At 53.9% G+C, this 25,003-nt stretch overlaps 2 protein-coding genes across 8 annotated transcripts in view; one reads left to right on the top strand and one right to left on the bottom strand.

Annotated features, from left to right (window-relative positions):
• Nucleotides 1–2,074, top strand: part of CDC42BPA (CDC42 binding protein kinase alpha) — a 320,366-nt gene extending 318,292 nt beyond the window's left edge. Inside the window, exons 40-41 of one of the 4 annotated variants that reach the window (XR_009210848.1) lie at nt 5–935; nt 1,949–2,074. The gene's annotated coding sequence lies outside the window, so the exon portion shown is untranslated. Of the gene's footprint in view, nt 1–4 lie in introns of all 4 variants that reach the window. The other 3 variants (XR_009210847.1, XR_009210849.1, XR_009210846.1) reach the window with 3 other exon arrangements.
• A 65-nt stretch (nt 2,075–2,139) lies between these two features.
• COQ8A (coenzyme Q8A) overlaps nt 2,140–25,003 on the bottom strand; it is a 69,481-nt gene continuing 46,617 nt past the window's right edge. For all 4 annotated transcript variants that reach the window (XM_058430790.1, XM_032137150.2, XM_032137149.2 and 1 more), the window contains exons 3-15: nt 23,024–23,434; nt 22,697–22,763; nt 11,279–11,353; nt 7,494–7,616; nt 6,882–6,967; nt 6,611–6,751; nt 6,024–6,105; nt 5,803–5,896; nt 5,426–5,567; nt 5,005–5,112; nt 4,721–4,786; nt 4,325–4,411; nt 2,140–3,221 (exon numbers count right to left, since the gene is read on the bottom strand). In XM_058430790.1, the coding sequence (XP_058286773.1) occupies nt 2,937–3,221; nt 4,325–4,411; nt 4,721–4,786; nt 5,005–5,112; nt 5,426–5,567; nt 5,803–5,896; nt 6,024–6,105; nt 6,611–6,751; nt 6,882–6,967; nt 7,494–7,616; nt 11,279–11,353; nt 22,697–22,763; nt 23,024–23,434 (1,767 nt within the window). In that variant the 3' untranslated portion in view covers nt 2,140–2,936. The remainder of the gene's footprint in view (nt 3,222–4,324; nt 4,412–4,720; nt 4,787–5,004; nt 5,113–5,425; nt 5,568–5,802; nt 5,897–6,023; nt 6,106–6,610; nt 6,752–6,881; nt 6,968–7,493; nt 7,617–11,278; nt 11,354–22,696; nt 22,764–23,023; nt 23,435–25,003) is intronic.

Genomic DNA, 25,003 nt, shown 5'->3' with positions numbered 1-25,003 from the left:
TTAGCTCGGGTAAGAATGATGTTCAATTCTCCTGAAGCTTTCAACTCCCCTCTTCTGGCCAGATCTTCGCTGTTGCTGTTACTTCAGTCCACAAGACCAAGCTCTGGCTGCATGAGGTTTCCTGAGTGGCCCTGACAGTGTGAATGTGGGAGCAGTTTGATTTTGTGTCACTTAAACAAGACTGACTGTTACTGCTTTTCTGGAGTTAGAATGGTGCCATCTAAGAACACACAGGGAAGGTCCAGGGGTGGCGTTAAAGGAACTCCTGAACTGGTGGCAGCTAAATAGTTATTTGGAGAATAATACTCCTGGTTCCAGTAGCCCATGGAATTGACATTTGTGGCTGTTACTGTTATGTTGGTTTGCTATAATGTCAGCTGTGCAGTGCTTTAGAACAGGGCTTGGCAACCCTTTTCTGTCCAGGACCAGTTAAAAGAAATCCTTGTGCCTTTGTATATATAGTTTGCTGCAGCTCCCCGGCTCTGGCGTTTCAGTGCAAAAACAGTCTTAGCCTGCTACATACATGAACGAGAGTGGCTGTGCTCCAGTAAAACTTACAAAAATGCAGTGGGCCAGATTTGGCCCTTGGACCATCATAGTTTGCCAGCCCTTGGTTTGGTCACCTTAGTGTAGACTGTAAGACCAGACTGTCTTGTTCCAAATCCTCGTTCTGCCACTTTTAACCTCTGGGCCTTTTTCCTCTGTAAAAAGGCCCACTTCGAGTGTCAGGAGTTAATGCATTCAGAATCTAACTTCTAGCCTATGGCTCAGTGTTTTGTCCTTATGAGTAACTGTCAAAGCCTATAGTAACAAATATTTTTTTGTTGTGCAGTGTCCAGCCCTTCACTAGATGTTAAGGATACGAAGACACAGACTCTGGGAAAATCAAGCCATGATTTGCCATGTTCTCATGCCCCATGTCTCAGTGTGAATGGGTGAGCACGGGGAGTCATTCATCACAATACAATACAGTAAAAATCAAAGTAGGTACAAAAGAATAAGTATGTATGTGTGGCCAGCTTCAGAGCCAGCTTTACTCAGGGATTAAAGTCATTTGCAATCCAGTGATCCCCACTGTCTTCACAGGGAGGGCTCTAGTTCTCAGCCAGCTCTCAGACTTGGGACACACAAACCACATTCGTTTCCCTTAGAAAATTCCTCCTCTCCCAGCAGTTATGGTCGTGGTTCCTGGGGAAGCAAATGCTGGCTGTCTATTCTTCTCCTCTCCCTTTACCCCGCATGCTGCTGCTTGACTTGTTTGGCTTGTTCAAGAGGAAGAGACAGACTGTGAGAACCCTGGCTGGGGCTGGCCTGGCTTCTGCCCCTGCTGTTTGTTTACTCTGCAGGACGATGGCTTCAGATCTGAGTGCTGCAGAGTTCGCTAAACAAACAACAGCAAATACCCTTAAGAGGGCCACAAGAGTTCCAGCCAGGGATCTGACAGTGGTGCTGGGTGCCGCTGCTAGCCAGGCAGCCTTATGGACACCACCCAGGCCTCTCCATCCTGTCCCGGAGCCCACTGGGTCTGTTACTCGGCAATCCCAAATTTCAGAAACTATGTTTTCTTGAAGAACCCTGAAAGCCTATACCTCTCAAAGCCTCTTCTGGGCCTCTGCAGTCTGCAGATGCACTTTCAACTGCTCACACGTCCGTAGAAAGGGCCCCAGCTCAGTGTCCAGTGTGTCCTGTTATCTAGGAATCAATCTGGCACCAGGAAAAGCCACTTTTCAGGAAGTGGTCCTCAACTGCAGCTGATGTCTAGAGAGGAGACGTCTCACTGTGATGCAGACCTGGCGTCAGCCCTGCTGGCAGGTGTCAGTGTCCTCCCAGTTGCCACCATCACCGGGTACAGCTGCTTCAGCAGTGTGGTACGGCCTGTCGGGGGCTGGGGCAGTGACACTGCAACCTCTCCTCCTGTTCTCCACCCCTTCCACCTCCCTTCTTACAGGGAACGGGGCTGAGCCTTCCAGGTTCAGGGCCAAGGGCCTCGCACTGAACCAGTCCCAAACCTTGCAAATGGCCTGTGACACTGAGCCTGCTACGACCATCAGGTCAGAAAAGAACCACCACCACGAGCTAGAAGATAGATATGGGTGGTCATTCTCTAGAATACAGAAGAGGGTGCACGCGCCAAAGCACTTCCCATAAGCATTTTTATTAAATTGAAACAAGTTGACTCGATAATTACAAGACTTGTACAAAAAATTCACAGAGCCTGTGAGGAGCCTTTGGCTGGAACTGGTGACACCTGTGCCTCTCATGACAGACAGACGAAGTCCCACCCCGCCTTCCAGCAACAGCGAGCCTGTGTCTGGCATTCCCTGTTCTGCTGCTCCCACCCTCACTGTGGGGCAGCAGTTCTTTAGAAACATTCGGCTGTCAAAGGTGAGAGCCAGCCCCACAGGCCTGGGCCTCACAGGCGTAAGGAGCACTTGTTGGCACTGTTAGATCAGCACCTCTCCCAGCTCCAGCCCATCGGCTGGAGAGGAAAAGGGCAGAAAACACAAATTTCACTTTAGAAACATAAACACACCTACTACACAGATGATAAAATCCCACAATCGTATCTGTGTTCATGTTTCTGGGTTTTGCACTGGAACAGAGATTGGAGGGGAGTAAGGACTCTCTCCCTCCTGCTTAACATTCAAGTCAGGAAAAAGAAGAAAACAAAGTTGCTCTTTCATCTTCATCTACTTATTTCAGAGGACACACAGAGGCAGACTCACCGAGCAGTGGGGCTTCATCTTCATTCTTGCACTTCTCTAAAATCATTTAGCAACAGAAACCGTGGAAAGCGCTGGCTACGGGGCTCCAGGCAGCCACCCCCCCTTATTGGGCAAAGGAGTTAAAAAGAGCATCACCACCACCTCCCTACTGGTTTTTGGCCTGTCTGAGGGAGAGTTCCCGCGGAGCCGGCCTGGGTGTGGCCCACAGCCCTACTGCTGGGCCTGCCTCTTGCGGTAGTTGCTGTAGGCCTCCTCGAACATGGCCTTGCAGGGGAAGCGGGCCTTCAGCTTGGAGCAGATGAGGAAGGAGCCCCCCATCTTCCTGTGCAGGGAGTAGGTCTCCTCGGGTGGGGGGACGAGACGGTGCCTCAGCATGACGGGAATCAGGTTGTGGATCTTCTCAGTGGTGCTCTGGGTGCCAAAATCAAAGGGCTCATCGGAGGCGAAGGCCTCCCCCAGGATGAGGATGGCATCCAAGTGGGCGTCTTCCATGACCTGGGGCAGGAGAGGAAGGGTAAATGGCAGCAAGACACCAGAGCCCTCCACCAGCCTGGGTTCCTCCCACAATGCCCAGGGCACCGAGTTCTCACATAAAGCTCTATTGTAAACTGGATTACATCATGGTAATGGGCATAAACTCACACCCACAGGGGCCAGGAACACGAGGGTAACATGGACTGGGCTGACGTGATGCAAAAGGGGAGTGGTGGGGCCTGTGGCAGAATGCAGAGGATGCGTCCCACCTCCTGGCACTCATTAAGTTTTAACAAAACACTGTTCTGGCCAAAAAGAACAGAGTCCGTGGGCCTGAGCTGGCAGGGCCTCTCACCGTGCGTGTCTGAGCCTGCCAGAGTTCACCCAAAACACACCCAGCAGCCGTGTGTCTGCCCACGGGAACTAGCAGCCTAAGGAAGCTGCCGCCAACAGAGCAGGGGAGAGGAGCTGCCGCCAGGGACAGCCCAAGGTGGTCAGAGGGATGGGGGGCCAGGAATCGAGTCAGTGCGAGTGGCCATAAGGAAGAGGCGGCGGAGAGCTGCTGCCCACTGAGGGCTTACAGCTGAGATAAGGGAGGCTCAGAGATACTGACAAGCCTCAAATGGCACTCCTACGAGACAGCAAACCCAAGGCTTGACCTGGATTTAACTCCTTCCCCACTGTCAAGCAAGTGGAAAATGCCACTTTGTGGGTGGCTTCAGGCAGCACCAGCACAGACCATTCCCCTTTATTTTAAAGGCTTCTAAGGTTTCTTCTGACTCTCCCCAGGGATGAGGGGGAGGGCTGGGGCTTCCCTTCCCACTTGCTCTGCACAGTGGCTCAATCGAGCCCCGACCCCAAGCCCTAAGTGGGCGAGAGTGAGAGGCAGAAACGAGCTTCACGACAAGTCCCCTGAGTCCCCAACTAACTGGCCCACTCGGAAAATCTCACGCACAGCAGGGCAGCATGGGCCAGGGCGGGCCCCAGCTTCCAGACCGTGCCCAAGGAGGCCCAGCCTCTGGGGACCCCTTGAGGGCAGCTGCCCCCTGTGCTTTCATCCATTCCTACACATGGAGCTGGGCCCTGGGTCACCAGGCCCCGGGGATCCCCCCAACCCTGCTCACCTTGACCTCATAGCCAGTGAGGAACTTCATCTCTATGGATTTCGCCCGCACAGTCTCCCTGTCCCTGTCGGCAGCAGCCCTGATGATCTGGGGAGAGGCACAGGAGGGGACCGTGGGCAGCATGGAAAGAAAAGCTCCCGACATCCCAGGGAGCCAAGTGCCACACCCGGGCCCACCCCACCCTCATCCTCTCCCTGCACAGGGCCCCCAGCCAGTTCTGTGACACGCCTGGCAGCTGTCAGCCTAACTGCCTGCTGTCACCAGACCTGAGGGGCAGGCAGCGCAGATGGGGACACAAGGGCAGGAACCCAGTCATTCTCCCTACCCCAAGTCCCCCAGCATCCTGTCCCAGCCTCAGAAAAACGTGGACCAAGGCCAGGGCCCCTCTCCAGTTACCTGAATGTAGAGGTCAGTGAAGGATCTGTCATATTCCCGTGTTGCCCCAAAATCCAAAAGAGCCACCTGGGGTCAGAGACACCAGGAGAAATTTGGCCCTGGTGCTCCATGGTGCAGGTGTGGGGCCGGGAAGGGGGTGCAACAGAGGGCGGTGAGGATCCCCACTCCCGGAGCCCTGAGCTCTCTGCTGACTTTCCCAGGACAAGGGGCAGTCCAGGGCCTCACGTGCCCCATTCAGAGAAGCTCTCAGGCCTGGCTGCGGGTGCCCCCACCCTGGGGCTCACCTTGTGCTGCTGGGGGTCATAGAAGAAGTTGGACCAGTTGGGGTCTGTTTGCATGAAGTGGAACTCGAACAGCTCCCTCAGGCACAGAACCAGGATGTTGTAGCAGATCTGCGGACAGTGGGAAGGGTCTGTGTCAGGCAGCACCACACTGCCTGGTGCCCTGGGAGACTGGGGCCAGAGAAGCCCCTGCCTCCTGTTTTACCCACCCTACCCTGCGGGACTGTTTGATTCCCAGTGTCACTTGGGCCAGGGAAGGCAGCAGCTCCCCTATGTCCCCCTAAGTCCCACTGGTGCTACTTCACTGCCCCTCACCCCCAGGGAGCACCTCAGGGCTCCAAGTCCCCGGCTCACAACATTAGGTCACCAAACAGCCACACGGCAGGGCCACCCCGGCCCCACCTGTCTGCTGGCACAGACGCACCTCATTCCGAATCTCCTGGCTGAGCCCTTCGGCCTGGTCCAGGGGGAAGCCGGACACCAGCTCTGTGGTCAGCACGTGTGGGCTGCAGAGCTCATCCACGATCTCAGGCACGTAGAAGAAGGGGTGGTCCTTCAGCAGTTCCCTGGGTAGGGGCAGGAGGTCACGCCCTAGCCACAGGCCCTCCACACCACCTCCCCCACACACACACCCCACTAGGCAGAGGGCCCTCCTTCACCCCAGGCAGGATGTGGCCTCGGCCCAGGCTGCAACCCCAGCCCTCTGCCCCTCAGAGCCGGAGGGGCCTTCACCAGCTGCTGAACGTGGTTCCTTCTGCCTCCCTGGTGGAAACATGCAAGGGGCCAGGCCGGGGGCCACACCTGAACTTGCGGGCGCAGGCGGCCTCTCGCTGGTAGTCACACTCCAGGGCCAGCTCTCGCCTCAACACGTCGATCAGGTGCTCGGGGAACAGGCCTGGACCGGGGAGAAGGGCATCAGCGAGGAATGGGGCTCTGCAGGGAGGCCCCCCTCTGGTCCCCAGAAGCCAACGCAGATGCCTGCCACCCACTCCTGCCCTTGACCCAACCACCTAGCCTCAGACCTTCTGGAAGCATGTTGCTCATGTTCAGCACGGCCATGAGGTTGTTGACATCACTGTTGATGCTCTGGGCCACGCCAGGGTACTGTGGGGGTATGGGCAGGGCAGGGGAGTTAGCCCAGGGAGACGGGTGGGCCCTGCCTGGGGCACTCCCCCAACCCCCACTGGCTTTCCAGCTGTGTCCTGGCCCCCGCCCACACCCTGGAGAACCAGAGCTAAGACCCAGCCATGCTGCCGTGACCCCTGGACCCCATCACAGCCTCATTGTCCACCTTCTACTGCCTCACCTCACTCACAGCCACCCTCCCACCAGCTCTGGCCCCAAAAGGCAATCACTTGTCCCCTGTCCCTGCCCATCCCAAACCAAGCTTGCTGGGGGCCCCTCCGTGCCCCCAAAGTCACTCATTTAGCAAATACTTCCCAAGCTTCTGGTGCCGTACAGGCACTGGGGCCAGAGGACACCACATATGGCCCTGCCAGGAGAGAGGGTGCCCTGCGGGACGTGGGGTGCAGAGGTCCCCATGAGCCAGGCCCCAGCTCTGCCCCCTGCAGCCCCCATAGGGACAGGCACTGCGCATCAGGCCGCCTACCTGGATCTTCATGGCCACCTCGCGGCCGCCCTTCATTCGGGCCAAGTGCACCTGCCCAATAGATGCGGCGGCGAAGGGCCGCTCCTCGAAGTATTCCAACTTGTCCCGCCAGTTGGGGCCCAGGTCGTTGTTGAGAGTTTTCTGGAGGGCAGGGCCAGGGAGGGGCTCTGAGCACGCCCTGCCTGGGCCACCCGGAGAAGCCCCGAGTCTGTCCCCTCCACCCAGTGGGGGCCGAGGACCCAGAGGGTGGGCAGAGCCCCTGGCTCCTCACCATCATCTGCTTCAGTGGCATGAAGTCCGCGCTCTGCCGCACCCGCTCGAAGATCTTAGCCAGGTGGGGGTTGATAAAGGCGTCATCTGGAAGGCAGGAGAGTGACACAGGGCGAACCTGGGGATGAAAGTGTGCGCCCAGGACCTGGGAGGGCACACTCCTGGGACGCCCTGGCCACCACACTCCCCCCACCAGGAGCACGGGTGAGGCCAGAAAGACAGGAGCCCTCGCACACACGCCCTCGGCCACTCGGCGTCACCGCAGCCCCAGCCTCCGCCCAGTGACCTGAGAAGGTGGGCTTTTTACACTGAACATGCAGTTTTTCATAATTACAAAAGAAATTTGGAAAATAAAACATAGTAAAATGTTGAAATGACCTGTGTTCTGACCGCTTCTAGAGAGCAATTTTTCCTCTCTGCTCTTCTTTTCATGTGTTTCTTTGGGCCCAGAGCCGCCCGCCTGGAGACCAGGCCTATTATCCTCTAAGATCTCTCCCCAGCCTGCTCACATCTTGCCCACTGAGCTTTGGTGGGGCCACTGCTCCCAGCCCTGGAAGTTGACACCCCCAGCAGCCCACGCAGTCCCGGGGCAGCAGCCCCCGCGTCCACTCACCCTGGATGCTCAGCATCTGGCCCAGCTTGAGCGCCGCACCACGCACCTTGCAGAGCGTGCGCACAATCCGCTCTGCATTGGCCTCAGACAGGAAAGGACTGGAATCCAGCACGGACTTCTTCCCTGTGGGCGGGCAAGAGGGGTCACCACGGCACTCGGGGAGGGGGGTCTGGGAGTGGGATGGCAAACCCAGCCTGACACAGACGGAGGCTCAATGTCTTTCCTCCCAGGCATCCATAAAACCAGCAACACAACTAACTACTGTTCCCACATCCACCTCCCCAAGCCTGTGTAAGCCGCATCCCCAGGCCCTACGCCAGCGCCTCCCAATACACACACACAGGCATGCACACGTACATATGTGCACACACACATGCACACACACACACAGGGCCTCTCCCTTCCATATGGGGACCTGGCGGGCCGTGGCAGGGCCATGGTGTTGCCTGTGGCTGGAAGGGGCATGGGAGGGGGAACCAAGAGAGAGGGAGGAACCTGGGGGACCCAGGTGAGGAGGTGCCAAGCCTTTGCCCTGTGCACCCCCACCCAGGGCACTGCACAAAGGTCCGCTGCACCTGTGGGGTTGGCGTGCATTTGCACATGGGGCCAGGTGGCTTCAGCCGGAGGCCTGTCCTCAAGGGAAGGGCACTCAGGCCAAAGGCAGCACATCCCAGGGGTGCCCATCTCTCCCCTCCACCCAGAGGCCCCCTGCAGCTCAGTGCAGCCAGCTGGCCAGTGATGAGCATGCAATGACCCCAAGGGTGCAGGTGGCCTTTTTCCAGTCCACCAAGGGGAGGGCTGAGGGCCGTGACTCAGGAGCAGCAGAAGGCCGGCTAAGTCAGCTGCCAGCAGCCATGTGGTCCAAGGCAGCTGGGCCCCCTCTAGCTTCCGCCCCCTCCTGGGCCATCAGTTCAGTGCTGCCTAGACATGGAGGTGCCCCTGTCCAGAGGCAGAGAGAGGCCTGAGCAGGGATCTGGAGCTCCGAGTCCTCCCACCTTCCCTGAGCCCTTCAGCACCCCTCGTCGCTGGGCCTCCAGCCCTTGTGACATTCGGAGCTTCTCCTGCCTTCTGTCCTGTGAATCTAGTTAGATCTCAAGCCCCAAGAGGTCGCAGTGCAGCTTCCTCCTCTCTGGCCCCCACAGCACCCAGCATTTGCCTCAGCTCAAATCACTTCAGGCCTGGCACAGCGCTCGGGTGGCATGGAGCCAGGTCCCCAGCAGGGGAAGAGAGAGGTGACCGTGCCACTGCCCTCTGCCCCGGAGCCAGGTGCAGCCTAGCCCCGGAGAAACCAGGGTGGGGCGGGCTGCCCTGAGAACAGAGGCCCTGCGGCCCGGAAGAGGAGCCTCGGAGAAGACCCGCATCTGCCCACACATGCAGGCAGCCACGTGGAAAGGGGCCAGGCTCACTCCAGGGTCCCAGCCAGCAGGAAGGGCCCTGGGAAGGTGGGAGACATTAGCTCTGGGGGAAGAGGCTGAGCTGCCCTAGGAGGCTGAGCTATGACCCATGGGCAGAGCAAGTCCAAGAGGGCTGGGTCCAGAAGGGTCCCTGGGCTACCCCCTTGCCTTAGGCAGCAGCAGATGCCAGCGCCAAAGGAAAGGCAGTCAATGTTCCCTCTGCCCCCTAGGCCTGTGGTACTTGTGGGCTGGGGGCTTGGGCCTGGGTCCCTAGCGAGGGGCAGGCAGAGAGGGAAACCTTGAGGAGAGGCCACTGCCCCTGGCCAGAGCAGGGAAAGTCTTTCTCCTCATGACACACAGAGTAGGCCTAGGGCGGCAGCACTCCTGAGAGATGGGGATGGTGCCTGGCCCAATCGGGGCTTTCCCAGGTAACCTATCAGCAAAGCTGGTCAATGCCACAGGCTGGAGGTATATCCCCCACCCAGGCAGGGCTGGCTGTGAGAATGACCTGGCAAGCGGGGATGGGCCCAGGGCTACGGCGGCGTGCCCCTAGCCCAGGAAAGGTCCTTCCAGGGCAGAGCTCAGCCAGGGTGGCCGGCATCCTCCAGGCCAGAGGGTGCCAGGGCCTGGTCAGGAAGCTGCAGCGCAGTTTGGGGCTGCCCAGGGCCACCCCACTCCAGCCTAAGCCTTGGGTCCCCCTCTCAGGGCTAACAATGCCTAGGCCCCTTAACCCCCAGCCTGGGGTCACCACTGTCCCTGACAAAGGACACCAGCTGTAACTGTGGAGCCAGCCTGGCCTCTTCCCTGCTTGGATGAGGTAGTCTGGAGAACAGCCAGCTTTGGAGAGGACAGTAGGGGACAGTAGGGGAAGGCTGGCTTCTCCTTCCAGAGAAACCCAGGCTTCATTTCCCAGAGGGTTTCGGCACCAGCGCTAAAAATACCCTTGCTAAGCCCTCCGTCCTCAGCCCCTTCTAAGGACATGCATGCCACCCGTGTCCCCAGGACTCAGCCGGGGCCTGTGGGATGGACTAGTGCCCTTGCCCCAGAAGGCAGCGTTGGTGGGTGAAGGGGAGCTGTCTGGGGACTGGCAGGGCCCCCAAAGGGGGCTAGCCCAGGCTGGCAGACAGGGCTGTGAGGGCTGCAGTGTGGCCAGACACCGGGTGTCTCTGGCGGCCCCCATGGACGGGGGTGGAAGGGCATGATACCAGAATAAGCTGACATTCCCTGAATAGGCCGGGGCCAGGGGACTTGGCCCAGAACTCCAAAGGCGTTTAGGAAGATCCACCAAGCAGACGGTTCCCTTGGCACTGCTCTCCACACCCCAGGCCCCGCTAACAGGAAAGCCCCTGCTGGGCTGACCTCGCACCCACCTGGCCCGCCCCCCATGCCTGAAGAGGCCTGAAGAGGAGCCCGGCCTGGTGCTCACAGGCAGAAGGCGGCAGGAGCTCAGTGCGCCCCACTCATCACAGCAGCACGAAGCCTCCGCATGGTCCGTCCGCAGGACCTCTCCACAGAGGGCCCGGCCACAGCGGCCACCAATCTCAGTGGGATGAGTGTCCTGACCTGACCACCTGCCTGACCCTGGCTGTGACCTTCACCTCAGAGGTGAGATGCCTCTGCATAGGTTACAGCCTCCCCGGGTTACTAAGCTGGTGAGGAGGAGCCTGCAGGGTCTGCCTGCACACCTCCCCTGCCCCCAGCCACACCTGACCCGGCCAGACCAGGGACTCCCAGAGAGCAGGGCAGCAGCAAAAGGTGGGTTTACAAGGAGGTATGCAGGTGTATGGAGGGTGTGTAAGAAGGTGTGTGGGTGTGTGGTGGGTGTGGAGGGTAAGGAGGTGCAGTGTTCAGTGGGTGGTGGGTGTGTGGAGGGTGTGTAAGGAGGTGTGCGGGTAAGAGGTGGGTGTGTGGAAGTGGGTGTGTGGAAGATGTAAGGAGGTGTGCCGGTGTTCGGTGGGTGTGCAAGGGGCGTGTAAGGAGGTGTGCCAGTGTTCAGTGGGTGTGCAAGGGGCGTGTAAGGAGGTGTGCTGGTGTTCGGTGGGTGTGCAGGGGGCGTGTAAGGAGGTGTGCGGGTGTTCGGTGGGTGTGCAGGGGGTGTGTAAGGTGTCCAGGTGTGCAGAAGGCATGTGAGTCTGCAGGCAGCCAGAAGGAAGGGGCTGGGTGGCCACTTTGGGCTGGGAGGAGGAAGGGCCTCCAAGCCTGTCCCCCTCTAAAGCAGGTCAATCCGTCTGTATGAACAGCCTCATCACCCCAGGGATGCCACTTACATGGAACCCCATGCAAATGCGGCCCAGCTGGCTGACACTCCCAGAGCACAGGTTGGGCTGGGGGCTGACAGGCTCAACCCTCCCAGGGCCCACCCTGCCCCTCCCACTGAAGGGCCCGGCTCACCTGAGGGGTCCTCGGAGCGCAGGCTCTTCTTGGCGACCTCTGCCAGTGCCCCGAAGCCCAGACCCACGGCCAGACCTGCAAGGAGGAGGGGGCGGGCACTCAGTGCTCACACAGGGCTGGGGCCACCCGCCACCCACCCGTAAGGCCTGGGGCAGCACCACACAGACACCGCTTGCACCAAGGGCCCTCGCTGCCATGCCAGCATTTTGAAAAGTGGGGAACAAGGTGGGAGATGCCACCTGTTGTTTTAAGAGAACATTTGGCTCGAGGTAGGTGTTTCCAGTGAAAAAGATTCAGGAGTCCACCACCCCACACCATCACCTTTGATAATCCACAGGCTCACGGGCACACGGACACCCCAAAGTAATGCCAGCTGGGAAGCACCTGGGAAGGACCCAGCACAAATGGGAAGACGGACCAGGGATGGTCCACAGACCAAGGTCACCCCGACCACACAGGGCACCCTGAGAACACAACCACCCCCCTTCAGGTCTGCCTGAAAAGCCTCCACTCACCTAGACTTCCCTAATTCACTGGAACAGGAAGGGTGTTGCCACAGGCATACAAAGCACTTGGTGGTGAGAGTGAGAACACTTTTGGCTCCCCCTAATCCAAGCCAGGGGAATTCGCGGGGCTCAGGTGCAACCCTCGCTGGGGAATGGAAGGCCCTCTCACCCACCCTGCTTTCTGCAGGGCTGGCAAACACTGACATCTGAGGACCGTGGGGTGCCAGGCCTTCCCCTTATCCTCTTTCACAATCTTCCGAATCAAGGTCCACTAACACCTCATTTATCCAAAAATCAGTCAATGAATCATCCCAGCTGCTCAAGAAAGCCACTCCCCACCCCTGCCCAGGAGCCCAGAATGTGCCACTAATGCCACACCTCACCCAGAGCCAGTATTCTCTTCCTTTATACCCAGCTGTAGCTGGCTTTCCAAGGCAGGCATGGGTGAGCAGAAAGAGGGTGAAGAGCACCTGGCTGGGCATGGTGACCACAGCCGGCAGGGCTGAGACCAGAGCGGCCGCACAGTGAGCCGGCCTGGGAGAGCCCCGCACCCCGCACCCTGGCAACATCAAAGCCCCGCAGCCCCACAGCCAGGCAACATGGCAACGCCACAGCCCCACCGCCCAGCAGCCAGGCAACATCGCAGCCGGGGGCTGTTGGGGGAGAGGGCTCACACCAGGACGCTCTGTTTAAGGGGCAAGGAAACTGGCATCTGCTTCCATGTTTCCAAATTCTCTACAGTGATTATGCATGACTTTTATGAAAAATACAGAACTTGTTGAAAATTTAATGAAAAGTACATTTTAAAAATAAAAAGAAGATAACTCAATTTTTTAAAAAAATGTTTTTGCAATACATTTTTACCCACACCCGGGCAACAGTGCACCCTCCACGTCCCCAGCTGTCTGGGCAGCCCCTGCCTCACAGGCTGTCGTGTGGGCATGAGTAGAGCACTCGCCGGGCCAGGCACACGCAAAGGCCACACAAGCAGCTGCTGTTGTTCTCGTGACTCTATTCAAAAAGGCTGGACCGGCGCAGAACAAAAGAAACAGAAGGTAAGCCACACATATAATTGTTACTTTTCTAGCAGCCACACTGAAAAAGGCAAGAAGAAACATGCAAAATGAATTCTAATAGTATAATTTACTTAATATACCCAAAATGTTATCATTTCAACAAGTAATCAAAATAAATATTATTAGAGATATTTTACACTTGTGTGTGTGCACAAAGTCTCCAAATGCCATGTGTGTTTTATACTCAGCACATCCCACTGTGGACCAGCCACATTTCCAAGGCCCCATGTGGCTGGCAGCTCCGTACTGGGCAGCATGGGGCAGGATAAGCCGAGCCTACTGGCCCTCAGGAGTGACAACACACATGGTACAGATGTCTGCTGTGTTGGGACGGGGATGCCTGGCAGGTACATCAGCTCTTTATCTCGCTGTGGAAAGCCCTGGGCTCAGAGCTGGGAGACACAGTCCCCATTTAAACATTAACTCCCTGACGCCTGCCCACCTCTGCCCTGCCAGCACTCGAGCACACGATCTGACTTAGCAAAATAAACGGAGACAGGCAACATTAGCCTGCGCACTGCAGTGACCTTCACCAATGTCTCTCTGTGTCTGGATTCTTCTCTGCCTGAAGCAAGTCCAGAGACAAGCCCACAAGAGGGGCAGGTGGCTCCACAGGTTACCGGAGATGCCACAGCTGTAGGGTGGGCCACATTGAGCTCCTCCTTCTGCAGGCAGAGGTATGTCCCCCTCACCACCCTCCATCAGGACTCCCCCCTCAAACTGTTCTCTGGCCACTTTCAGGCTCACAGCTCTCCACTGGCAAGGACCTGTTATTAAACAAATGACCAAAAGAATATCCCACAGAGGAGGCCTCAGGCCCCACACGTCCCTCAGGACCGACCAGCCCGGTGCCAGGCCGAGGCGCTGCCCACTGACAGACAGGCTCCATCGGCAGGCTCCCCAGGGGGCAGAAACCAGCCCAGCCGGCCGGCAACCCTGACCTTGGCCTCACAAGCTCCTGCCCCAGTGAAACCAGAATAAACTGAGGCCCTCCCGTCCCGGACTCAGCGCATTGCTCAGGACCCCAGGCCGGCCTCTGCCCTCCACTAGAACCAGCCAGCACTGGAGGCAACTCCAGAAGACGAGCACCTCAGCCGAGACTCCCCGGGTCCTCGTGGGACCCCACTTGGCACCCCCACAGCCCTCAGGACACCTCACACCTCTCCCTGCTCAGATCCACATTCTAAGAGCCCCCCCCCGCGGCTTGGCCCGCATGGCCAGCAAGGGAGTCCTGCAGGAAAACCAGCCCCAGCACAAGCTCCAGGCTCTAAAGCCACTGTCAGCAGCCTTGCTTCCCTCCTGGCCTGTTCCAGGAAAGCTTCTGACATGTTTCTCACAGAGAGAAGTTATGCAATGAAGGAATGACAGGCGAGGGAGGGGCAGGCTCTCCCCCAGGCAGGAACACAGGCTGCAGGCCAACCTCCTATGACTTCTGGAGCCCAGTCCCCCACAAGACCCCATCCTCCCAAAAGTCCCTCTAGGAGGTCATCAGAGCCAAACAGGGCCCTCCTGTGGGCAGTCACTTGGCTTCTGCCCAGATGGACACCAGGAGGTTAAAAAAAGCAAAACATCAAACACCTTCCAACAAACAGGGCCCTTCCTAGCAGGCTGGGTGAAAAGTGCTTAAGGGTGGGGGTGAGTAAGTAAAGTTCCTTGGGGCTTTGGCTTTACCTGCCAGAAACTAGGCCTGTTTACAGAGAAGGGCTCGGGGGAGTTTCTCTACCAGCAAGGGGTAAAGCTTTATACAGCTAAAGATAAACAGCAGCAAACTATAAACCAGGCGCTGCGCTAAGCCCAGCTTTTTACTAAGGCATCCAACAATCCTCGTCTGATAGACAAGAAATCCCCACAGAAAATGCAGCGGCCCAGGAGGCTTCCCTTTGCTTCAAGGTGTTCCTGAATCCCCAGTGATTCAGTCTTTCTCTATCACCACCTGGTATCCTCCAGCTGCCCCCAGCCTCAGGGGAGGACAGGGGGCCTGGGGAGGGGGCTGCAGCCCACAGCACAGGAGGAAGGGGCACGGGAAGGGGAGAGGAGTTCCTAGCGGCTGCTCTCACAGCTTCTCAGTATCTGTCCCTCTGTTCCCAGAACTGGACTGGTGGGGGAGGGGAAGAGCTACAGCCCCTCTGGGGCCTAACTGCAGACCCTGGCCAGGCTCAGACTTCCACACGCACCACAGAGGCCTGGGCTCTAGTCCCAGGGATGTCACAAATAACCATATGGCCCTGGGCCATATACTTCTTCTTGGCTCAGCTTCCTCATCTGTAACAGGAGAGAATAAGAACCTCCCTCATCTCCAACACAGAGCTCCTGAAATACACAGAAAAGCCCCTTTCCAAGAAGGCTCCTGAGAAGGCAAAAAACTACACTCCCGCACCCCTGCCGAGGGTGCAGAACTCTTGGGTCTAGAGCACATCTATCCTGCTGCAAAGTGGACCCAGAAGAGCACCGGCACTGCAGGAAGCATGGCGTGTGCCCTCAGCAAATCAGGCTGGCGTCACTGCCTGCCACTTGTCGCTGGCCTTGTATGCAGCCCTGTCAACAAAGGGGCATCATGCCAGCAGGTTAGGGCACACAGTGCTGTTGCCGGGGGTCCTGAGGTCCCAGCCAAAGGGTCCAACAGCATCACTGCTGTGGGATGGCTCTCAAGGCCATGGCAAGCCACAGCCAGGTCTCAAACGGTGTCCAGAAACCAAGTGATACTGTGAGTCTTTCACAAAACTAAGTTATTCCATTTATTATCCTCTATCTTGAAGCACGTACTTTACACTTTTGCACTGTTAAAATGTTCTTTTGAAAAGATAAATAAAGTGATGGTATAAAGTGATGCTGCTTTGTTTTAAATGTTCTTACATGCAAAATTTTAAAAATAACTACCCCAAGCCCATTCACCCAACATTTGTTTTAAATTTTACCACTGAGATGAGGGACACAAAAGGTTGGGGGGGGGGGATGGGGCACAATGGTCCCAGAGAGAGCTTTGCTGCTGGTGTATTAACAGTATCCGAAGTGTACTGGCATCTTTGGGAAATTAAGCAACAAGAGCCAACAGCCTAAGCAATGCCTGTTTTCTAACATAAGAGAGTTACCTTACTTCTTAGGAAACCCAATGGAGTCTCATAAGCTATATTTAAAAGCAAAGTATTTTTCTGGGAGTAAGGGACTCCTAACCTTTTACCTTTGAAAAATAATAGGATACCCAAGGGTCCATTCCCTCTACTCTTCATTCCTAGCCCACTGACATGCTTTTTCTCATATGAGCATCTCCTTGTTTTCACAGGTCAAATTTCAAAATCCATTCTACACAGAATCAAATAATATTATTGCTTCCTATTTCTTTACTTTTTGTTTCCTGTCTTCCTCTCTCCCCTTTTCCTCTCTCCCCTTCTGCCTTAATGATGTGGATTGTAAGTTTCTGTGTGAAGGCCCCAGGAACCACCACAGTGCTATGCACAAAGCAGTGTTCAACGACTTCTGGCAAGTCTTCTCTAGTACCTCCTCTATCCACTAAAGTCTCAATTCTGTAGGTGTCCATTTCTCAATGTATAGGTACAGAGGAGATAAGTCATCTCCTCTGAACCTGCAAGACTGAAGGATAAATGGAAAAAGGGATGGAAAATACAGAAAAGAGCAAAAGAGACACAGGGGACAGAGGAAAAAGATCTAACATATGTGTAACTGGAGTCCCAGAAAGAGAGGAGAGAGAGAATAGTACAGAAGTAATATTTGAAGAAATGATGAAAATTTTCCAAAACTGATGGAAGCCACAGTTCAAGATGCTCTGTAAACCCCAAGCAGAATAAATACAAAGCAAACCACACTCAAGCATGTCACAAACTGCTAGAGAACAAAAACAAAAAGGAAATTGTAAAAGCAGCCAGAGAAAAGAAATAAGATATAATTTTCAAAGGAGCAGCCATGCAACTGATAGCCACATTTTCAAAAAAACAAACTAAGAAAACAATAGAGGAATATTATTAAAGTGATCAAAGGAAACATATTTTCAACATCGAATATTCTACCCAGCAAGAATACCTTAAAAAAAAACAAAGTATGATGATATATTCTCTTTTTTTTCTTTTTTCTTTTTTTTTTGAGATGGAGCTGTCGCTTGAGCTGGAGTGCAATGGCGCCATCTTGGCTCACTGCAACCTCCGCCTCCCCGGTTCAAGTGATTCTCCTGCCTCAGCCTCCCAAGTAGTTGGGATTACAGATGCCCACCACCATGCCCAGCTAACTTTTTGTACTTTTAGTAGAGACGGGGTTTCACCATGTTAGCTAGGATCGTCTCCATCTCTTGACCTCATGATCCACCCTCCCTCGCCTCCCAAAGTGCTAGGATTACAGGCATGAGCCACCGTGCCCAGCTATAATGACATTTTCGAAAAAATAAAAACTAGATCGGGTGTGGTGGCTCATGCCTGTAATCCCAGCACTCTGGGAGGCAGAGGTGGGTGGATTACCTGAGGTCAGGAGTTCGAGATCAGCCTGGCCAACATGGCAAAAGCCCATCTCTGCTAAAAATACAAAAATTAGCTGGGTGTGGTGGCATGCACCTGTAATCCCAGCTACTCGGGAGGCTGAGGCAGGAGAATCGCTTGAACCCGGGAGGCAGTGGTTGCAGTGAGCCAAGATGGCACCACTGCACTCCAGCCTGGGCAACAAGAGCAGAACTTCATCTCAAAAAATAAATCAATAAAAAATAAATAAAAACTAAAAGAATTCATGATTAACAGACTACATTGTAAGAGAGAAGAGAGTTTCTCAGAGAAAAAGAAAATTATACCAAATAAAATTATAGAAATGCAGGAAGAAAGAAACACAAAAAAGGGCAAATATGTGGGTAAATCTAAATTCATATGGGCTGTACAAAGAAATAATATCTTGTGGTGTTTAATATATCTTAATAATATCTAAAAAGTGTTCTAAGGTATTAGCATTATTGGAGAAGTAGTAAAAATAATCAATCACTTATTTTTATATTGTAATAGGTCAAGATGCATGCTGTAATCTCAAGAGTGATCACCAAAAGAACAGTAAAGGAATGTAAAACATAAGAGCTAACAAAGAGAACACATGCATGGTCATGCATCATATAACATTTCAGCCAACGGACTGCATATATGACAGTGACAGATTATATCATATTTTTACTACACCTATTCTATGTTTAGGTACACAAATACCATTGTATTACAGTTATCTACTGTATTCAGTACAGTAACATGTTGCACAGGTTTGTTGTAGTAGGCTATACCATCTAGGTTTGTGTAAGTACACTCTATGATGTTCACACAATGATGAAACTGCCTAACAACACATTTCTCAGGCTGAATCCTTGCTAAGACACACATGAGGGCCAGGTGCGGTGGCTCAGGCCTTTAATCGCAGCACTTTGGAAGGCTGAGGCAGGTGGATCACTTGAGGCCACGAGTTCAAGATCAGCCTGGCCAACATGGCAAAACCCTGTCTCTGATAAAACTACAAAAATTAGCCGGGCATGGCGGCACACACCTGTAATTCCAGCTATTTGAGAGGCTGAGGCATGAGAATTGCCTGAGGTTGCTGTGAGCCGAGATCACGCCACTGCACTCCAGCCTGGGTGACAGAGCGAGACTCTGTCTCCAAAAAAAAAGAGAGGCATGACTATAATTTTAAGTCTTTGATTAATTTGAAAAAAGGCAAGACAGGAGAGAAAAAGGGGGACATAACAGACAGGTCAAATAGTAAACAAACAAAAACTAAGATAGTAGATATAAACTTCAATACATCTGCAATTGCACTTAAATGTAAATGGCCTAAATATTCTCATTATAAGATTATCAGTCTGCACTTAAAACACACAAAAAACCAACTATATATGCTGCTCATAGATATGCATTAAACATAAGGACATTTTAAAAGTTAAAAGTAGAGGGGAGAAAAAAAAAGATAACATGCAAACATTACCCAAAACAAAGCTGGAATGTAGCTATAGTAATATCAGACAGTGAAGACTTTCACAGAGATGAAAAGAGGCATAAGAACAAAGAGTCAATCCCTAGGAGGATATAAGAATTCTAAATCTGGCCAGGCGCGGTGGCTCACGCCTGTAATCCCAGCACTTTGGGAGGCTGAGGCGCGCGGGTCACGAGGTCAGGAGATCGAGACCATCATGCGCCTGTAGTCTCAGCTACTCAAGAGGCTGAGGCAGAAAAATCACTTGAACCCGGGAGGTGGAAGTTGCAGTGAGCCAAGATTGTGCCACTGCACTCCAACCTGGGCAACAGAGCAAGACTCTGTCTCAAACAAAAAAAAAAGAATTCTAAATCTGTAGGCAACAAATAACATAGCTTTAAACCATATAAAGCACAAGTCAATAGACTAAAAATAGGTAAATCCACAATCTTGGTAGACTTTTTAATGCCTCTCTCGATAGCTTATTGAATAAGCAAACCAAAATCACTTAAAAATCTGATCAATATGAATAACAAACCAGACTAGATAGACAGATCACCACACTTAACATGAATTATTTTCAGGTAAACATGGAACATTTACCAAAATATTCCCATTTGGAATCAATGGCAAGACCCTTATTTTACAAAAGAGAAAACCACGGTAGGGCCCAAGGTCACACTAGAAACACAGCTGTAATTAAAGGCCAGTTATTATGATGACCTAAAGTTCAGTTCTAACCCCATATCCAATATATGACCCTTTCTTTCACACCACTCTTTAATAAAATCTAATATCCACAGATCATCCTGCCCACAGCATCACAGTCATAATGTCCCATAGCCAAACTGGACTTAGGACTCATGCCCCGCCCCCATTTCAGCATCAAAATGAGCCCCTGGAATTGGAAAGCCCTCGACTTCCACTTCTATACAGCTGAATACCTGCTGCTAACCTCGCTGAAAACCTGTCTGGGTCCCTGCAGCAGCCCTACCTCCCTGAGACCTAGAGCAATCCCTTTCCTTCATAACCCCGTGTAAAAACTTCCTAAAGTCTGTCCGTCTGCACCTGAAAAACACCTTTCCTCCATGAAGGGAAGAAAGGCTAGAGGTATTTTCTAGGAGAACAAAGTACAACAGTGCAACTGCAAACTGGATGATGACCCAACAGTAAGCTGTATATTTCACACTGCAGTGAAGAACATACTTAAAATAGTATGTATATGTCTCTCAAACTAAAGTATCTTGCCATGTGTATGGTTCATTCTAAGGATGTACGATACTAATTCTAATCTTTTCTGTTTCATTCTGTTTAACTTGTTTTTGTCTGTTTTGTTTTTTTGAGACAGAGTCTCACTCTGTCGCCCCCACTGGAGTGCAGTGGCACAATCTCAGCTCACTGCAACCTTTCCCTCCTGGGCTCAAGCAATTCTTGTGCCTCAGCCTCCCGAGTAGCTGGGATTACAGGCACACGCCACCACACCTAGCTAATTTTTATATTTTTTTAGTAGGAACGGGGTTTCACCATGTTGGCCAGGCTGGTCTCAAACTCCTGACCTCAGGTGATTCTCCCACCTTGGCGTCCCAAAGTGCTGAGATTACAGTTAACTTGTTTTTTATATGCTGATCCTGACGCATTAAATTAATTTCACAGTTACTAAAGGGTCATAACCTACAGTCTGAAAGGTTCAACTGGGTGAGCTAGAAGGCCCAGAATTCCCCACTAGGGCCAGAACGGCACGTTCTTTCCTGACTTGGCTTCTCTTTGCTCCCATCCTGCCATCTCCAAGCCTGAAACATCACCTGTCAATTGCTTGGGCAACAACATGAGCATCTCTGAATCATAGCTGTGGGCAATCCTCCAGCACACAGACACCCACAGATGACTCCATGCATCAGGCAGGTGTCAGCAAAGGCTCCAGAGGCTTCTGATGCTACAAAGCACCCAAGACCAGGGCTTCAACTCCGCTAACCCGGGCTCCCTCTGGCTGCCCATAATCCCCCACCCTCTGAGGAGAGCCCTCTACCTTTTTTTTCCTACACATCTTCCTGTATATAACCCCTTCCACATCAGTCTCTGTCTTCCTTAACCCGTCACCCAAAAGGGTCTGACTTCTGCCTGCTTCACCAGGACTTTATGGTGCTCCACCAGATTCTAATTCACCATCAAGACTTTCATTCTGACCACTTTTCCCGAACAGCCTGCATTAGCTCTACTGCTTCTCCCTACCCCACAAAGACTCCCAAGCGAGGACTGCACCAGTCCTGAAACATGTCAAACTCAGCTTTCCAGGGACAGGCTCACCAAGGGTCTAGAGTGAAGGGAACAGGGAGGGGACAGAGAAAAGCTACCGATGTGAAAACAGGGTAGCTCCTGCCCTCAAAATCATGGGGAGAGAAGACAGCCTCCATTCAATATTTTAATAAGAAATAATACATGTTACCCAACGACAAGCCAATGTGCAAAGCAGGTAACATGTCAAGTCTTCCAAGGGATAAGGACTATTAGAGGCCACCAGGGCAGTGATTCTCAAACTCATTCTGACAGCAGAACTCACGAAGGTGTGATATTCTATGAGGGACTGCTTGAAACGTTACCCCAGGAAAAGGAAATAAGCAAATACTCTTGGCCATCACATAGATGACACTTCATAACTAAATTCCTGAATGGCTAAGTAACAGTGGATGCCAAATATTAAGGTAACAATTATGAAAGAAAACCTTACCGTTGAGAAAATTCTATCCAGTTAACCAAGTCTGCTCGGCACCTTGGAGAGGGGGGCCAGCCGTCATTCAGTGTCAGAACCCACACACATTACCCAGCTCCCAGAATACCAGGCTCTCGGGGAGCACAGTACGTGAGCCTCTGCCCAGAACCAGTCTTGAACAAGTAGGATGGGGTTTCCAAAAGAGAATAGGCAGGAGCGGAGAACAGCATGTACGATGGATGGTGTATGGGAGAAGAAACATAAACCAGCAAAGAGACAGGCAGACCCATGAGAGTGCATCTCCATGACCCCCCCAGACCAGCACCATCATGGACCACTCAGACCTCTGCTGCCTACAGCCCTGCAACTAACCACTCACCCAAGGTCAGGGTCCAAATCAAGCCACCAAAACTGTGGCTTGCATTGGTTATATCACCTGGAGAACCTACTGAGGACAGCTGAGTGTTAAAGAAATGCAATCCCAGTAACTAACTTTGAGTGTACCACAGCAAAGGAGATGGCACTTTAACAGGAACATCTGGGCCAGCAAATTAGCAGCACCATGACAAACATGATGCCATCAAAGCAGACAGAACTGCTATAAACCTTCACTATAAAATCACCCTTCGACTTCTATAAAAAGAGCGCACATGTACTGGGCACAATGACAACTCAACCCCCCAAAGAAAAGTACAGAGAAATGGCTTTAAACAGCAGCAGCTGGAGGCCATGGCATCTTGTCACTCCACTCATCAGCCGCAGGCCTGTGGGGACCCAGCAAATGCGCTCCCTAAATGTCTGGTCCCAAGGGAAAGAAAGCCCTGCTGAGTTGCTGAACAGCCCCAGGGAAGAGCTTTACCTCACTGCCCAGCCTCCTTCCGGAGGCCTCCAAAGCAGACGACTGGTAGTGAGCCTGAGGCAGGGGTGAAACAGAGATGCTGCAGACACCGCCTCCAGGCAAGGCGTGCCGGGCAGTCCAAGCTCAGCTCTTGGCACGGCATCGGCCCTGTACCAGCCCACAGGGGAGAGCCAGGCAGAGCTGGAATCCAGTAACTGAATCATCCTCCCATGAAAAACTCCAGCCCTCACAACAGCTCATGCAGGGGCGGCCACCACCACCTGCTCCCCCGACGCACTCCCTGGGATACTGCTGGGCCGCCTAAGGCAGCCCAGGAGCACACAGCCACCTTACCTCCGAAGTTGGCCAGCCGGCCAATCCTTGTCACAGGCACCTTCCGCTCCCGGGCATGCTCGCTGAGCTGGAGGGAGACGAGAAAGAGACCTGTGGAATCAGCCAAGGGGACAGGACCAACCTTCAGAGGCTCCTGTTGCCCCCACATCTCCTCTCCACCCCACAGGCAGCAGCTCCGCCTGACAGCACACTCCACCAAGAGGGGGCCACTACGCTCCTAAAAACCCCAGATCACAGTACCCAGGAAAAGTCCCTAGAGCAGGGCCCAAGGCCATCACTGCTGTGGGAGGGAGCTACCTCGGCCCTCCAGGGGCCTCCCGGACGCACCGTCTGTTTGTGCTGCTTGTTCTCGGGGCGAGCCTTAGCCTGCCGGGCCTTCTCAATGTCCTCGGCTGTGAGGCCCCCAACAGGGGATTGGTCCTGGTGGAAGAACCTTCGCTGAAAGCCTGTGGCAGAGAATGAGTCTCTGGGGTTTGCAAAGAGCCTCCCGTTGGCCTTGCCCAGAGGGGAGGAGGCCTGGCCGGGGAACCCGGCTTCTCTAAAGGGTCCACTGGCCACGTAGGCAGGAGCTGGGCCCTCGCTGTGGGCATGACCCAGGGGCGGAGGCGCTGACTGGTCGGAGGTGGAGGCTGCAGAGAAGTCTGTGGAGGCTCCGGCTGCCTGCGGGACTGAGAAGTGGAACTCCCCTTCTGGGCCATCGAAGTTCTCAGCAAAATATTCTTCACGTTTATCCTGACCCTGCAGGGAGCAAAGGCCAGCATTAGGAGAGCAAGAGCGAGCCAGGAGCTCCTCCCTGCCTGTCCCCTGCTGCCCAGGACAGCACAACACCAGCATCCCGCCCCTTCCCACCTTCAGAGGTGGCACAGTGCTGCACCTGAGGCCCGGCACCCTTCCCAGCCTGGGAGCCGGGACCTGGGCTCCAGCCCTGCTTCTGTTGGGGCTCTGCTGTGTGGTCCTAGGTGGGACACTGAGTACCTACTGTGTGCCCAGCCAGGGCCAGGCCAAGTGCACACTACACCCGCATCGGGTTGCTCACCTATAAAACAGGGCCAAGGAGGTCTCCAGGGCTTTGGAGATGGTAAACCAGGGCGCAAAAGACAGGGAAAGCTCTGAGAGGTGAACACACAGCCTAAGGCCAGCAAAGGGTGAGGGAAGCACACCGATGGGCCCACCTAAGCCCACAGCTTACTGCAGACATGGATGCCACCCACCAGCCGGGGTGTGCATGTAAGAGATTCTCACTGGAGAGGTGGTCACAACCAGGACCAGGCCTGGCCGTCCCTAAGAGCTCAGGGTACAGGGAAATGGAGGGGCAGGGGAGAGGATACGCTGTGTTTTCTTTGTGACGGTCACCAAGGCCTGAGCTTTGGGCCCAGGTCCTTTCTGCTTCTGAATCAGGAGTGACCTTGAGTAAGCTCCTGACCCTTCTCTGCTACTTCCTCATCTGAAAATAGGGCTCCTCACAGTCACAGTTACTGGAGGCCACAGACAGGGCCAGGAAACAGCACCCAGGAGCCTATAATTAGAACAGCGCCAGCTTCTAGAGGGAGACCAGTGGCCTGGATTCCCGGCTTCAACTGAAACAAATGAAATGCGCAGGGTATGCAGACAGAAGGATACCCAAGCCTCTCGTTCTGCTGTCTAAGATGTCACAGGATGGGAGGGAGGAGAGAGACAGGCTGTTACACTCACTTCAAAAAACAGGAAATTGAGGCAAAGACAGCTGATGTGCTGGTGAAGGTCACCAGGCAGCAAATGACAGAGCCGGGATCCAACACCCAGGCTGGCCCTGCTGGCTGCGACAATATTCTCAGAGTAGAAACAAGTTGTATTTACGCCAGTGCGGTGGCTCACACCTGTAATCCCAGCACTTTGGGAGGATGAAGCGGGTGGATCACCTGAGGTCAGGAGTTCGAGACCAGCCTGGCCAACATGGCGAAACCCCATCTCTACTAAAAATACAAAAATTAGCCAGGCGTGGTGGCAGGCACCTGTAATCCCAGCTACACAGGAGACTGAGGCAGGAGAATCGCTTGAACCTGGGAGGCGGAGGTTGCAGTGTGCTGAGATTGCACTGCTGCACTCCAGCCTGGGCGATGGAGCAAGACTCTGTCTCAAAAAAATAAAAAATAAAAAACCACAGAAGTCATATTGAAATTCACAGAGCCCCCAGGGAAGCCTTGCCAGTGAGGGAGCCTGGGCAGGGCCCTCCTCCTGCCCCATCACTCCCATGATGGTCCCCTGGCCCTGTGCTACTAACACCTGTGGGTGTCGCTGTGGAAGCCCAAGGCCAGTCGGGGGTCTCCA

The sequence above is a fragment of the Hylobates moloch genome, unplaced genomic scaffold (assembly GCF_009828535.3).
Source record: "Hylobates moloch isolate HMO894 unplaced genomic scaffold, HMol_V3 SCAFFOLD_18, whole genome shotgun sequence".
Taxonomy (NCBI): domain Eukaryota; kingdom Metazoa; phylum Chordata; class Mammalia; order Primates; family Hylobatidae; genus Hylobates; species Hylobates moloch.
The sequence above is the reverse complement of the archived record's forward strand: the minus strand, read 5'-3'. Positions and strand labels throughout refer to the sequence as shown.